Below are 17,227 nucleotides of genomic sequence, written 5' to 3' on the forward strand. Positions count from 1 at the left end.
GGCAGATCCTGGCTGAATGGCGGATCCTGGCTGACTGGCAGATTCTGGCTGAATGGCGGATCCTGGCTCAATGGCGGATCCTGGCTGACTGGCAGTTCTGGCAGATCCTGGCTGAATGGCGGATCCTGGCTGACTGGCGGATCTGGAAGATCCTGGCAGATCCTGTCTGAATGGCGGATCCTGGCTGAACGGCAGATCTGGAAGAGTCTGTTTGACTAGCAGATCTGGAAGAGTCTGGTTGACTGGCAGATCTGGAAGAGTCTGGTTGACTGGCAGATCTGGAAGAGTCTGGCTGACTGGCAGATCTGGAAGTGTCTGGCTGACTGGCAGATCTGGAAGAGTCTGGCTGACTGGCAGATCTGGAAGAGTCTGGCTGACTGGCAGATCTGGAAGAGTCTGGCTGACTGGCAGATCTGGAAGAGTCTGGCTGACTGGCAGATCTGGAAGAGTCTGGTTGACTGGCAGATCTGGAAGAGTCTGGCTGACTGGCAGATCTGGAAGAGTCTTGCTGACTGGCAGATCTGGAAGAGTCTGGCTGACTGGCGGATCCTGGCAGACTGACAGCTCCTTGCAGACTGGCAGCTCCTTGCAGACTGACAGCTCCTTGCAGACTGGCAGCTCTGGCTGCTCCAAGCAGACTGACAGCTCTGGCTGCTCCATGCAGACTGGCAGCTCTGGCTGCTCCAAGCAGACTGGCAGCTCTGGCTGCTCCAAGCAGACTGACAGCTCTGGCTGCTCCAAGCAGACTGGCAGCTCTGGCTGCTTCAAGCAGACTGGCAGCTCTGGCTGCTCCAAGCAGACTGGCAGCTCTGGCTGCTCCATGCAGACTGGCGGCGCTGGGCCGACTGGCGGCGCTGGGCAGACTGGCGGCGCTGGGCAGACTGGCGGCGCTGGGCAGACTGGCGGCGCTGACGGCGCTGGGCAGACTGGCGGCGCTAGCGGCGCTGGGCAGACGGGTAGCTCAGGCGGTGCTGGGCAGATGGGTAGCTCAGGCAGTGTTGAACAGAGAAGCTCTGGCACCTCTGGACTGAGGGGCTCTGGCGCCTCTGGACTGAGGGGCTCTGGCGCCTCTGGACTGAGGGGCGGAAACTCTGGTAGCGCCAGACAGGCGGGAGCACCTGTGTTGATGGAACGGAGAGACAGCCTGGTGCGGGGTGCCGACACTGGTGGTACCGGGCTGGGCACACACACCTGAGGGCGAATGCCTTGCATACTATGCCAAAGCAACTCCTCTCTCTTCACATTCCCCCAATTCTATTAACACCTCCTCGAGTGTCTCCTCATCTCCCATCCGTTCACTCTCCACCATTCTGTCCAATAACTCCTCGACCCTCTCAGACTCAGCCCTCAGCTTCGCCGATAGCTCCGATAACATCCATGGCTCCTTACGGTTAACAGGGGGAGTTGGCTCAGGTCTAGCTCCTGCCTCAGCCACACTCTCCCTGTGCCCCCCCCCCCCCAATACATTTTTGGGGGTGCCTCTCGGGCTTCCAGACGCTCTGCTGTGCTAGCTCCTCATAATGCCGCCTCTCTGCTTTCGCTGCCTCCAGCTCGGCGTTGGGGCGGCAAAATTCCCCTGGCTCTGACCAGGGTCCTTTCCCGTCAAGGATCTCCTCCCAAGTCCATTCCTCCAAATAGTGCAGCCTCTCCCACTGCTGCTGCTGTTGCTCCTCCTGCTGCTGCTTCTCCTGCTGCTGCTGCTTCTGCTGCTGCTGCTTCTGCTGCTGCCTCTGTTGCTTCTCCTGCTGCTGCTTCTGCTGCTGCTGCTCCTGCTGCACCTGTCGCTTCTCCTGCTGCCTCCGTTTACCACGCCGCTTGGTCCTTGGTTGGTGGGTGATTCTGTAAGGGTTTTCCTGTGGTGAAGTAGAGGAGGACCAAAATGCGGCGTGGTTATATTGATTCATGTTTAATTAAAATAGATAAACATGAACACTACAAAACAACAAACGTGGAAAACCAAAAAACAGCCCTATCTGGTGCAAAACACAGAGACAGGAACAATCACCCACAAAACCCAACACAAAACAGGCTACCTAAATATGGTTCCCAATCAGAGACAATGACTAACACCTGCCTCTGATTGAGAACCATATCAGGCCTAACATAGAAATGGACAAACCAGACACACAACATAGAATGCCCACCCAGCTCACGTCCTGACCAACACTAAAACAAGGAAAACACACACGAACGATGGTCAGAACGTGACAGACAATCTAATAATGAAGATGTGAAAAAACAGTTGTTATCCATCAATAATTATAAGCCACCAGTTATAGACAACATAAATGGGAAACTATTGAGAATGGTAGTGGACTGTTTTGCCACCCATATTTGCCATGTCTTTAACCAAGGCCTAAAAGAGTATTTGTGTCCATAGGCGTGTTAGGAAGCTATAGTAATTCCGCTACCTAAAAATAGTAAAGCACTCTTTCCTGGCTCTAACAGCTGCCCAATCAGTTTGCTGCATGTTCTTAGTAAAATGATGGAGAGAATTGTGTTTGAAGAAATACAATGCTATTTTTTTAAAGAACAAGTTAACTACTGACTTTCAGCATGCATATAGGGAAGGGCAATCAACTTGTACCTCACTGACTCAGATGACTGATTGGCTAAAATGCATTTGGATAATAAGATGATAGGAAGTACTGTATTGTTAGATTTCAGTACAGCCTTTGTTATTGTTCATCATTTGTTATTGAAAAATTCACTTGTTATGGCTATTCACCTCGAACTGGACGTGAAGGATATAAGTTGCTCCCAGACAAGGCCCAAACCAGATGGGCCATAGCTGTTGTGAGCAAGACCTTTAAACGGGTCAACATTCACAAGGGCCAGATGGATTACCAGGATGTGTACTCAGAGCATGTGCGGACCAACTGGCAAGTGTCTTTACTGATATTTTGACCTCTCCCTGACCGAATCTGTTAGACTTACATGTTTCAAGCAGACCACCATAGTCACTGTGCCAAAGAAAGCGAAGGTAACCTGCCTAAATGACTACTGCCCCATTGCACTCACGTCGGTAGCCATGAAGTGCTTTGAAAGGCAGGTCATGGCTCACATCAACACCATCATACCAGAAACCCAAGACCCACTCCGATTTGCATACCACCCCAATAAATCCACAGATGACACAATCTCAATCGCACTCCACACTGCCCTTTCCCACCTGGACAAAAGGAACACCTATGTGAGAATGCTGTTCATTGACTATAGCGCAGCATTCAACATCATAGTGCCCACAAAGCTCATCACTAAGCTAAGGACACTGGGACTAAATTACTCCCTCTGCAACTGAATCCTGGTCTTCCTGACGCTCCACAACCAGGTGGTAAGGGTTTGCAACACATCTGCCACTCTGATTCTAAACACGGGGGCCCCTCAGGGGTGCTTGCTTAGTCCCCTCCTGTACTCCCTGTTCACCCACAACTGCGTGACCAAGCACAACTCCAACAACATCATTAAATTTGCTGACGACAGAACGATGCTAGGCCTGATCACCGACAATGAGACAGACAATAGAGAGGAGGTCAGAGACCTGGCAGTGTGGTTCCAGCAGAACAACCTCTCCCTCAAAGTGAGCAATACAAAGGAAATGATCGTGGATTACAGGACACCGCGGTCCGAACACGCCCCCATTCACATCAACTGGGCTGTAGTGGAGCAGGTTGAGAGTTTCAAGTTCCTTGGTGTCCACATCCCCAACAAACTATCATTGTCCAAACACACCAAGGAAGTTGTGAAGAGGGCTAGACAACAGCTTTTCCCCTCAGGAGGCTGAAAAGATTTGGCATGGGTCCCTGGATCCTCAAAAAGTTATATCGTTGCACCATCGAGAGCATCCTGACCGGTTGCATCATTGCCTGGTATGGCAACTGCTCGGCATCCGACTAAGTCTCTACAGAGGGTAGTGCGTACAGCCCAGTACATCACTAGGGCCAAGCTTCAGGACCTATATACTAGGCGGCCCAACATTTTGTCAAAGACTTCAGTCACCCAAGTCACTGTTCCCTCTGCTACCGCACAGCAAGCGGTACCGGAGTGCCAAATCTAGGTCCAAAAAGCTCCATAACAACTTTTACCTCCAAGCCATAAAACTGCTGAGCATTAAACAAATGGCCACCCAGACTATTTGCATTGACCCCCTTTGTTTTTACACTGCTTCTACTCGCGGCACAGCCAGATCCTGAGCTCACCTTCGTGAATTGTTTGTTTATAGTTAGTAATATCGTTAAATTTTGTTTAGTTTTGTCACACTTGTCGAAATCTAAGTGCGTCGCAGGTTTAAAATTGTATTGTTCGTGGCATGTGTGACGGCCTTAATCCTAACCGCTGTAATATTCGGAAAACTTTACAATCACTGTATCGATTCAGTGAGTAAATCTACCACGCTCACATACCTCCGTAATTTTCTGCTTTCTTTCCAAAGATAAAGCTCACACTGTCCATAACAGCATTGCCTTGCCTAATGGTGGTTCCACAAAGTCAAAAAGGGGAACTAAGAAGACACGAGGCTCAAGAGGTGGTATCAGGAACAGATTACATAGGCGGGGATGCCATCACCCGCTCCCATTGATAACCCTGTCAAATGTACAAATAACCAACTGGATTAGTTGGCGGCAAGGGCTAAATTTGAAGAGGACTTTAGGATTACCATTATTCTGGTCTATGTGCATGGACCTATCAATAAGGAAGCTGTTGACAGGATTACAGACTGTTTCAGTGCTGCACTTTCACGATCAACTGACCAGCCAGTATTTGTGCTTGGGAATTTTAATATGCTCTCCCTCTCCGCGCACCTCCCCACTCTGCAACAGTACGTCACCTGTCCAACTCACATCCTGTTATGGCAACATAGAGGACGCATACAAGGCAGTATGCAGAGCACCCATCGGGAAAAATAGACCATAACGCTATCAATCTCCTACTGAGATACAGGCAGCAGGTAAAACGTGAAAAACCTGTAGAAATCCATTCAGGTAATTGCTTTGACGTCAGACTGGGTGGTGTTCTTTGACTCAGGGATCCCCACGAGTTGACAGACAGCATTACCTCATATATCCATTTATGTGAGGATACTGACATTAACACGCAAACTGTCTTAGTATTTCCCAACAACAAGCCCTGGGTGTCTAAGGACTTGAAAATGTGCCTCAATGAAAGGATGTTTGCATTCCTGAAATGAGATACTGATGCTGTAAAGGAGAAAGAAAATTAATTCAGGTCAAAAATATGGAAAGCAAAAAAGGACTTCAAGGAAAAAGTGGAGCAGAGGTTCTGTACTGGCAATCCAAGACAAGCATGGGAAGGACTTAAAGCAATGATGGGAAGAGAAAGGACAAGGGAGAACAATAATATGTCAGACTGTTTGTCCTTTGTTTGTTTCACATTCAACTGTTTGCTGTGTGCATCAAGAATGGTCCACCACCCAAAGGACATCCAGCCGACTTGACACAACTGTGGGAAGCATTGGAGTCATCATGGGCCAGCATCCCTCTGGAATGCTTTCGATACCTTGTAGCCTCCATGCTCCAATGAATTGAGGCTATTCTGATGGCAAAAGGTGGTGCAACTCAATATTAGGAAAGGTGTTACAAATGTTGTGTACACTCAGTGTATAACTCCTATTTACATTTTAATTTAACGTAATATCTTATGATGTTCTTGTCTATTACTGTTCTGTATTTTGTCATGGATTTGTACGTTTTATATGAACCCCAGGAAGAGTAGTTTCTGCATGTAGGTTATTGACATGCAGAGCCTGCAATTGGCTCCAACGCTCAAAGAGCACAAACATAGGTGTATATTTGGCTCAAACATAGACCTCTATAATGTACTATACTTCACTATAATGTGCTCTGTACTCTAATGTCCTTTACTGCTCTGTAATGTGCTGTACTGAACTATACTCTACTGTAATGAACTGTACTGTACTGAGCTATACTGTACTAAGGTACATTATTGTAATGTACCTTAGTATACTATACTGTACTGAATTATAGTTTACTGAACTGTACTGTACAGAGCTATACTTTACTCAAAGGGCAGGTAGCCTAGTGGTTAGAGCATTGGGCCAGTAACCGAAAGATTGCTAAATCAAATCTCTGAGCTGACAAGGTCATCTGTCATTTTGCCCCTGAACAAGGCAGTTAACCCACTGTTCCTAGGCTATCATTGTAAATAAGATTTTAACTGACTTGCCTTGTTAAATAAAGGATTAAAAAATAAAAAATAATTAAAATTACTCCACTGGATCTTATTTTTACCCATTTAAACTGGTCTTGGTCTGGTCATAGTCTCGACCCACTTGTCCATGGTCTGGGTCTGAGAAAGTCTAGTCTTGGTCTAGATCTAAAGGGGTACGGTCTTGACTTCATCTCTGGTACTCACACCAATGTTATACTTTTCAATCCATGTGGGTAGTGGATCTGTGCACACTTCAGGAAACATTGTAGACTATTGAAATGCATGGCCAGCAGAGTGCTCTATTCCCTCCAAGAGTCTTGAATTGTCAGGCCCAAACTCACTCAAATTCACTGGCTCACAGCTGCCATGACGTTTAAGATATCAACTTCATGTATAATACATTTCAATATCTTGGTCTATAGATGCTGTACAGCAAGTTTGGGAGAAATTGGTTTCGTGGTGTCTGAGGAGATGTTGTTTAAAAATGTAGAATAATTTATACTATTTTCAAAACAGATAATCCATCACTGTGACGTCATTGGTCCAAGAGGCAAATGTGTTCCTTTCGGTAAACATATGTACCAAATTCCAAGACTCTAGGTTGAACGAGGAGTCGGCAGACCTTTTGAATTCAAAGTTTGTTTATAGCGCCACCATTTGACCAAGTTGTTTTTGTGCATCAATTTACAGAATCCCATAAATACAATATGGTTTCACCAGCTTCACTGCTGAACCCCTAATAGTGTACGCAAACAAATACAATAGGGTTTCACCAGCTTTTCTGGTGTGTATGGCTTAAAATGTGTATGTTCTAAATGCTGACTGAGTGCTTAGGCATCTAAAAAAGAGCACTACACCACTGACCACTTAACCACTTTATTCAAAGTAAAGCCATAAAATACCCAATCACTAGGGTAGCATCCCACCTGGCCAATATCCAGTGAAAATGCAGAGCGCCAAATTCAAAAACAGAAATACTCATAAAAATTCATAAAACATACAATTGTTATACATCGGTTTAAAGATTAACTTCTTGTTAATCCAACCACTGTGTCCGATTTCAAAAAGGCTTTACGGCGAAAGCATACCATGCAATTATCTGAGAACAGCGCCCAGCAGGCAAATCATTACAAACAGTTACCAGCCAAGTAGAACAGTTACACAAATCAGAAAATGGCAATAAAATTAATCACTTACCTTTGATCTTCATATGGTTGCACTCACAAGACTCTCATTTACTCAATAAATGTTCCTTTTCTTCGACGAAGTCCCTGTTTATATCCAAAAACATCCGTTTTGTTCTCGCGTTTTGTTCAGTAATTCAAAGGCTCAAACGCAGTCACAACAAGCAGACGAAACATCCAAATAGTATCCGTAAAATTTGTAGAAGCATGTCAAACGATGTTTATAATCAATCCTCAGGTTGTTTTTAGCCTAAATAATCGATAATATTTAAACAGGACAATAACGTTATCAATATAAAAGGTAAACAAAGGCGCACTCTAGGTCACGCGCATGAAAAACCTCTGGGACACTGTAAGGTCCACTCATTCAGAGTGGTCTTACACTCGCATTTTTCAGAATACAGGCCTGAAACAATTTCTAAATACTGTTGACATCTAGTGGAAGCCATAGGAAGTGCAATTTGAGTCCTAAGTCAATGGATACTGTAATGGCATACAATAGAAAACTACAAACATAAAAAAAATCCCAGTCAGTCTTGGAACCTTTAGTGTGTTTTCTATCCAACTCTACCAATTATCTGCATATCCTAGCTTCTGGGACTAAGTAGCAGGCAGTTTACTTTGGGCACACTTTTCATCCGGAGGTGAAAATAGTGCCCCCTACGCTAGTGAAGGTAATCACTGTTACCAGGGGAACATCCGTTGAAATAGGACTTTTGGATATAGCGTAACCTCATAGAATTTTTCTTCTGTTTGTCCATCAGGGTCCTGAGTTCAATGGCTACCTAGTTGGGCGAGGCAACTCCAGGGAGGTGGACCTGAACCGGAATTTTCCAGACCTGAACGCTCTCATGTACTACTATGAGAAGACTAATGGTCGGAACCATCACCTGCCCCTGCCTGATAACTGGGAGCATCAGGTATGTACAGACAGCCCTGCAGATCAACCACAAGACCAAGTACAGGAAGAATACATGGGGTTAAGACCAGGGATTGAAACCCAAAATTCTGTCCAACAGTTTCTTTCTGAACAGAACCACTGTTTTTTACTTTCTTTCTCCACTGTTCCGACAAGCAAAATACAATTCTGAACCGGTTTGAACCCCAACAAAGTCCCGGTTTATATAAACTCAGCAAAAAAAGAAATGTCCTGTCACTGTCAACTGCATTTATTTTCAGCAAACTGAACATGTGTAAATATTTGTATGAACATAAGATTCATCAACTGAGACATGAACTGAACAAGTTCCACAGACATGTGACTAACAAAAATGGAATTATGTGTCCCAGAACAAAGGGGGGGGTCAAAATCAAAAGTAACAGTCAGTATCTGGTGTGGCCACCAGCTGCATTAAGTACTGCAGTGCATCTCCTCCTCATGGACTGCACCAGATTTGCCAGTTCTTGCTGAGAGATGTTACCCCACTCTTCCACCAAGGCACCTGCAAGTTCCTGGACATTTCTGGGGGAATAGCTTTAGCCCTCACCCTCCGATCCAACAGGTCCCAGGTGTTCTCAATGGGATTGAGATCCGGGCTGTTCGCTGGCCATGGCAGAACACAGACATTCCTGTCTTGCACAGAGCGAGCAGTATGGCTGGTGGCCTTTTCATGTCAGGATGAGCCTGCAGGAAGGGTACCACATGAGGGAGGAGGATGTATTCCCTGTAAAGGACAGCGTTGAGATTGCCTGCAATGACAACAAGCTCAGTCCGATGATGCTGTGACACACCGCCCCAGACCATGACAGACCCTCCACCTCCAAATTGATCCCGCTCCAGAGTACAGGCCTCGGTGGAACGCTCAATCCTTTGACGATATACCCTCCTAAACCCTTTACAGTGAAAATCTGAAGTTACTTGGATTTTTACGAATTATCTTTGAAAGGCAGGGTCCTGAAAAAAGGACGTTTCTTTTTTTGCCGACTTTAGTTCCTTTTTGTTCTTTTTTTAACCTGTGAAATTAATAGTTTTTTAAAACATTTAACTCAGATAGAGCAGGCACTGTGACGGTTGTGCGTGTTATTATTAGGAAAGTTTTGTTACATGTTGCTTGTTGTGGTAAATTCCTGTTTAATACTACAGTGTGTAGTGTGAGGTGATATGTTGTGATTACTCACTGTGGACATAGGCCTAGAGCAGAAATGCAAGAGAAGTGAAGGTCCTTGCCAGTCGTTGACTAGCCTAATCCATCAACCAGTCTGCAATGGATAACTGCTAGGAAGAAAGAAAGAGGAGAGTTGTGTAAAAATGGTCAATTTCCACATATTAGAAGACATTTATATTATCACACAATCAAACCTATGATGCTATTAACACTACAATCGCCTGGCCTTTCATGTTGCTGGGCTACACCTTTAGCACACAGACACATCAGATTCATATCAACCCACAAGATGCGCAAACATGAAAACCAACGGTTGATAAATAGTGCATAAACAAATATAAAGCATGAATTGCATTAATAAATATTTGTGGAAATACAGTATATACATGTAAAAATTGAACGACAATAGTTATTTGTTTAGAGTCAAATATGTTTATTTTAATTCTACAAAGTCCAAGTGAGAAATGTGGTCCGAAAGCCAATTTTTGACACTTCCAGCCAAAGACCCATCAACAATCTAACAGTCTAATAAATACATTTAATATATGCTATCTGAAGAATAATACATTTGTGTTCATAAAGGTCTTAGGTAACATAAAAATACTAAACTATTATTTCTAAGAGCATAATAACATTTGCATTACTTTATTTTAGGCTACAAGTAAAAACAGTCTATCACAAAGAAGTCCATTATAATTTTGTTTTGGCAGGTCTAAAGAAAAATGGTGAAAATAAGTAAATATATTTAAAAGAAAACAGAATAGCATATTTTAAGCTTATGTTACTAGTCTTTGCTTAGTAGCCAGAGCAATGTGCCGAGTGTGTGGTCATGTGTTGAATGCATGGACAGCGCAGATATTCTTGTGAACATTTGGAAATAAAGCTGTACATCTTGAATTTTGAGTTATTTGACAAAGGAAAATGTCATAGAAACTGAAGAATATGACCTTTCTGATACTATATAGACATCAATGTTTTACCTGCATAAAATGATGCTCCTTTGTCAAATACAAGGTGCGCCCATCTCTTCATGTATGATTTGACAACTGATAATATTGTCACTAATCAACTTAATCTTCTCTATTGGCTGTCTTAAGTTTGAAATAATTTTCGATATAGTTTAGGAGTAGTTTCGTTGGGTCGGCTGCGCAGGCTGACTGGCATTGTTTGTTTCCCTTTCGCTCATCAACTTGGATAGAGTCAAGGATATGTTTTGCATTATTCTAAAGGCCTACTGCAACACCTATCATGTGTTAGTTTCCCTTACAATAAATGTGATTAGTAATAGAGTTATAGTAAATAAAACAGTCCCGTAACTGCTTATTTTTGCAAAGTAAAAGAGGAATGGTATCAACCCGCAAGGCGCACGGTCAAATTATTAACATGAGCGCCAACGCCGATAAATAGGCATAACACAAACTCATTACACTATTGTTATTCTAAATTCAAATCAATTTCTTCACCCTCTTTATCATTAACTTAGGCCTAATTTAAATTCAGTTGTGAAGTAATATGCACAACTTTTGCCGATTCATCCATTTGTCATTCATTCCTCATCAACTTGAATGGAGTCAAGTATATGTTTGCCATTATTCTAAAGGCCTATTGCAACACGTATCATGTTTTCATTTTCCCTTACAATAAATTTGAGTAATAACAGAGTTATAGTCCCATAACAGCTTCTTTTAACCTCTACAGGATCAGAGACCCCCTCCTTTCAAATGGTATCAAATGCATATCTTTGCTTCAGGTCCTGAGCTACAAGCAGTTAGATTTTATTTAATTTTAGGCTATTTTTTTTGTTAAAGGGTCCAATCCTTAAGAGGTTTTTAACAAAGTAAAATCTAAAACTGAATGATAAAAACCTGCAAAACATGAGCGCCAACACTGATAAATAACCATTTCACAAACTCATCATTACACTATTTTCTTTCTAAATTAAATCAACCACTTCACCCTCCTTATCATTGATGGTCCTAATCTGAATTCAATTGTGAAATAAAATACACAACTATCGCCCATATCCTTTTGCCATTCATTCAGTCTCATCCTTGCCCACCCAAGACAAGCTTGCCCCAACCTCCCATCTTTCTCCTCCCTCCCTACCTCTCAGACATACTTACAGCCATCCATCCATTGACTTACTCATCCATTCTCATTCATTCCAGCCCAACATATTACCTACACATATTCATATTCACCATCCCTCACTGTAACGTTCTGAGTGTAGTGGGTGAGAAGTCAGGTGCAGGAAGCAGAGAGTTCAGGAGAGTGCTACTTTAATGCACAAAACACGGCGAACATAAGCCAACCACACGAAAACACAGGGCGTATAAATAAACAAACAAACGCCCCAAACAGGGGGACTTAAACTGTTCAGAAAAACCCACGAAATGGGAAAACACGAAACCCACAGACGTTACACAAAACAGAAGGTCACAATAATTAATCCCGCACAAGGAACCAGGCGGGCCGGCTGACTTATAAAGCCTCACTAATATTATACCCAACTCAAAACAGGTGCACTCAATAAACACATAAGGAGGGGGAGGAAATAATCAGTGGCAGCTAGTAGGCTGGCGACGACGACCGCTGAGCACCACCCGAACGGGAAGGGGAGCCACCTTCGGTCGGAATCGTGACACTCACACTTCCCTCACACTCTCATTTATATAATATAAACTGCAAAATACTGCTCCTTTTTTTCTCAAAGTAAGAAAAGCTATCCAAGAATTCTCTGAACAATTTACTGGGTTCAAATAATGACATAGTGGTATCGGATCCTTCTCTGGTATCCTGATTAATTACACCAACAGAAAATACATTAACAGAATATGGAGAATGAACAAACCCAAAATGTGTTAAATGATTTTTTTTTATACAAACCTTCACAATTACTGGATATAAAATGAACGTGGGAAAAAAAAAATAATGGCAATAGGAAAAATAATAACTCATGATCTTCTGCAATCCTTTAAGTGGACCACAGCAAATATAAAATACATAGGATGCTAAATAAGTGACAACAATCAACAAATATATATAAAGATAAGTGTATCCCATTACTCAAGAATATGAAAGCAGATCTAATTAAATGGAACAATCTTCCCATAAATCTTATAGTTAGAACAAAACCTCTTCAGAATGGCATGGCTCCCAATGTTTTCCTATTTCTTCTCAGTAATATGAATTACCTCACCGAAGACATTCTTTAGAAAAGTATAGTTTACCAAACATTAGCAACACCTTCCTAATATTGAGTTGCACCCTCAATTCGTCAGAGCATGGACTCTACAAGGTGTCGAAAGCATCCCCAGGGATGCTGGCCCATGTTTACTCCAATGCTTCACACAGTTGTTATTAAAGTTGACTCGATGTCCTTTGGGTGCTGGACCATTCTTGATACACATGCGAAACTGTTGAGAGTGAAAAACCAAGCTGTTGAGAGTGAAAAACCAAGCAGTTCTTGAAACAAACCGGTGTGCCTGGCATTACTCATATTCTTGAGTAATGGGATACACTTATCTTTATATATTCCTGTTCCCAAGAAAGCTAAGGTAACTGAGCTAAACGACTACTGCCCCGTAGCACTCACTTCCGTCATCATGAAGTTCTTTGAGAGACTAGTCAAGGACCATATCACCTCCACCCTACCTGACACCCTAGACCCACTCCAATATGCTTACCGCCCAAATAGGTCCACAGACGACGCAATCTCAACCACACTGCACACTGCCCTAACCCATCTGGACAAGAGGAATACCTATGTGAGAATGCTGTTCATCGACTACAGCTCGGCATTTAACACCATAGTACCCTCCAAGCTCGTCATCAAGCTCGAGACTCTGGGTCTCGACCCCGCCCTGTGCAACTGGGTACTGGACTTCCTGACGGGCCGCCCCAGGTGGTGAGGGTAGGCAACAACATCTCCACCCCGCTGATCCTCAACACTGGGGCCCCACAAGGGTGCGTTCTGAGCCCTCTCCTGTACTCCCTGTTCACCCACGACTGCGCGGCAACGCACGCCTCCAACTCAATCATCAAGTTTGCGGACGACACAACAGTGGTAGGCTTGATTACCAACAACGACGAGACGGCCTAAAGGGAGGAGGTGAGGGCCCTCAGAGTGTGGTGTCAGGACAATAACCTCACACTCAACGTCAACAAAACTAAGGAGATGATTGTGGACTTCAGGAAACAGCAGAGGGAACACCCCCCTATCCACATCGATGGAACAGTAGTGGAGAGGGTAGTAAGTTTTAAGTTCCTCGGCATACACATCACAGACAAACTAAATTGGTCCACTCACACAGACAGCATCGTGAAGAAGGCGCAGCTGCACCTCTTCAACCTCAGGAGGCTGAAGAAATTCGGCTTGTCACCGAAAACACTTACAAACTTCTACAGATTCACAATCGAGAGCATTCTGGCGGGCTGTATCACCGCCTGGTACGGCAACTGCTCCGCCCACAACCGTAAGGCTCTCCAGAGGGTAGTGAGGTCTGCACAACGTATCACCGGGGGCAAACTACCTGCCCTCCAGGACACCTACACCACCCGATGTTACAGGAAGGCCATAAAGATCATTAAGGACAACACCCACCGAGCCACTGCCTGTTCACCCCGCTATCATCCAGAAGGCGAGGTCAGTACAGGTGCATCAAAGCTGGGACCGAGAGACTGAAAAACAGCTTCTATCTCAAGGCCATCAGACTGTTAAACAGCAACCACTAACATTGAGTTGCTGCTGCCAACACACTGACTCAACTCCAGCCATTTCAATAATGGGAATTGATAGGAAATGATGTAAAATATATCACTAGCCACTTTAAACAATGCTACCTAATATAATGTTTACATACCCTACATTATTCATCTCATATGTATATGTATATACTGTACTCTATCATCTACTGCATCCTTATGTAATACATGTATCACTAGCCACTTTAACTATGCCACTTTGTTTACATACTCATCTCATATGTATATACTGTACTCGATGCCATCTACTGTATCTTGCCTATGCTGCTCTGCACCATCACTCATTCATATCTTTATGTACATATTCTTTATCCCCTTACACTGTGTATAAGATATTAGTTTTGGAATTGTTAGTTAGATTACTTGTTGGTTATTACTACATTGTTGGAACTGGAAGCACAAGCATTTCGCTACACTCGCAAATTTGATTTGATTTGAGAAGTCAACAAATAAGAGCACCTGGGGGGTGGGAGTGGAGCTAGGCACTGCAGGACCTGCATTAACCTCCACATCATCCACATTGATTTGAAGGGCTGTGGAGGTCATGAAATACAGTACAAGCTGCTGTTGCGCACCTTTGGAACATTTACATTTTTCAAAAGTCTAATAAATCATCCTACAGTCAGTAGGCTTGTTATTGTTGCAGAGAAAGCCATGCTTATAAGTCCTGTGCCATTATTTTGTTTTATATGATTTTATAGTAAGAAGAATATAATTGAACTTAGTTGAATAAAATAGAAAGGTTATTTTTACCATTCCGGAGCAAGAGTGCGCATATGAAGTGGATATGTTGAGTGTAAAAGTGATCATTTGAAACAGGTCCTATATGCTAGATTTGCTAGAGTTATTTGGCAACTTTAGAAGTCAATGATACAAACCATAGAAATATGTGCTTCATGATGCAACTATAGGCTATTGATGTGTAACCTTAATTCAACAAGGCAAGTCAGTTGAGAACAAATTATTATTTACAATGACGGCCTACCAGGGAACAGTGGGTTAACTGCCTTGTTCAAGGGCAGAACGACTGATTTTTACCTTGTCGGCTCAGGGATTAGTTCCAGCAACCTTTCGGTTACGGGCCCAAAGCTCTCACCACTTCTCTACCTGCCACCCCCAATGATTTGAAGTCGCAAAAAAAGCTTGATTTTCTTTCATCAAGTGATCATATTTTCACCCATCAGACTCTTCTCAATTTAATCTTGTCTTTACTGATATGTAAAATTAGTTTACATTTAGAATGGACCATTATCAAATGGGCAGGAACTGTGTGCTTCACTCATGCTGGTAGGCTCCTCTGGTTATTTCACTCCACACATCAACCACTGTTTGAGGAGCATGGGATTGCTACAAAGTTTCTGCTCTCAGGCAGACACTGAGTCTGTGGTGCAAGTCTGGGGCCAAGCTTCCTGCCATCCAGGACCTCTATACCAGAACATGTCAGAGGAAGGCCCTAAAAATTGTCAAAGACTCCAGTCACCCTAGTCATATACTGTTCCCTCTGCTACCGCATGGCAAGAGGTACCGGAGTGCCAAGTCTAGGTCCAAGAGGCTTCTAAACAGCTTCTACCCCCTACCCATAAGACTCCTGAACATCTAACCAAATGGCTACCCAGACTATTTGCATTGCCCCACCCCCCACGCCCTTCTTTTACGCTGCTGCTACTCTGTTATTATCTATGCCTAGTCACTTCAAGAACTCTACCTGCATGAACATATTACCTCAATTACCTCGACTAACACTAACCGGTGCCCCTGCACACTGACTCTGTACCGGTACCCCTGTATATAGCCTCGCTATTGTTATTTTACTGCTGCTCTTTAATTATTTGCTACTATTATTTTTATTTATTATTTATTTTTATTAAAACTGTATTGTTGGTTAAGGGTTTGTAGGTAAGAATTTCACTGTAAGGTCTACACCTGTTGTATTCTGCGCATGTGACAAATACAATTTGATTTGATTTAAAGGAGCTCTTTAAACTTGACCCCAAAAAAATCTGCGTCAGATGGTTTAGATCATTAAGGTTGTAGCCCCTATCATCACCATGCCTATCTCTTACTTTTTTAACCTGTCTCTCCTCTCTGGGGAAGTTCCCATTGCTTGGAAGGAAGCCACGGTGCATCCTTTATTTAAAGCGGCAGATCCAGATGATTGTTATAAGCCCATTTCTATTTTGCCCTGTTTATCAAAAGTTTTGGAAAAACTAGTCAATTTATCAACTGACTGGCTTTCTTGATGTCTATAGTATTCTCTCTGGTATGCAATCTGGTTTCTGCTCAGGATATGGGATGTGTCACTGCAACCTTAAAGGTCCTCAATGATGTCAACCATAATTTCCCCCCGGGAATGCTGTGCCATTGCCGTGCCTAAATTAGCAATGTAGGTGTGTGTAGCTGTCATTCAGTGCCATACAGGTTCGACTGTATCACTATCAAAATAAAATGATATGATACCATGGTAAAAGGCAGTAAATGCAGCCAAGGGCAGGTCAAAGCCAAGCTAAGAGACAGTAAGTTCAGTTACTGCCATTTACATTTGTATCACAGTAACTTTTTGCAGTTACTGCTAATGTGACCCCCATTTTCTCCGAAACAGAATACAATAGCGACAGGATTCTTGTTCATATGATTAAGCATGCATTTACTGTAGCAAAAATGGCATGAACTAATAATCGACCAAAGAGCAGTTACTGCCTTTTAGCTTGGTAGGGCAGTATTGTTGTCTCTACCATCTTGCCTTTGTGCTGTTGTCTGTGCTAAATAATGTTTGCACAATATTTTGTGCTGCTACCATGTTGTGCTGCTGCCATGTTGTGTTTCTACCATGTTGTTGTCATGTGGTGTTGCTACCATGTTGTGTTGTCATGTGTCGTTGCCTTGCTATGTTGTTGCCTTAGGTCTCTCTTTATGTAGTGTAGTGGTTTGTCCTATTTATAAATGTAAAATAAATCCTAAACCTTGTCCCCGTAGGAGGCCTTTTGG

The 17,227-nt window shown here is 43.3% G+C and overlaps 1 protein-coding gene across 3 annotated transcripts in view; it reads left to right on the forward strand.

Moving 5' to 3' along the window:
* The window catches only part of cpn1 (carboxypeptidase N, polypeptide 1), a 188,453-nt gene that overhangs the window by 74,243 nt on the left and 96,983 nt on the right, over positions 1-17,227 (forward strand). For all 3 annotated transcript variants that reach the window (XM_064923555.1, XM_064923556.1, XM_064923554.1), the window contains exon 3: positions 8,138-8,293. In XM_064923555.1, coding sequence (XP_064779627.1) covers positions 8,138-8,293 — 156 coding nt within the window. The remainder of the gene's footprint in view (positions 1-8,137; positions 8,294-17,227) is intronic.

The sequence above is a fragment of the Oncorhynchus masou genome, chromosome 18 (assembly GCF_036934945.1).
Source record: "Oncorhynchus masou masou isolate Uvic2021 chromosome 18, UVic_Omas_1.1, whole genome shotgun sequence".
Classification (NCBI taxonomy): Eukaryota; Metazoa; Chordata; class Actinopteri; order Salmoniformes; family Salmonidae; genus Oncorhynchus; species Oncorhynchus masou.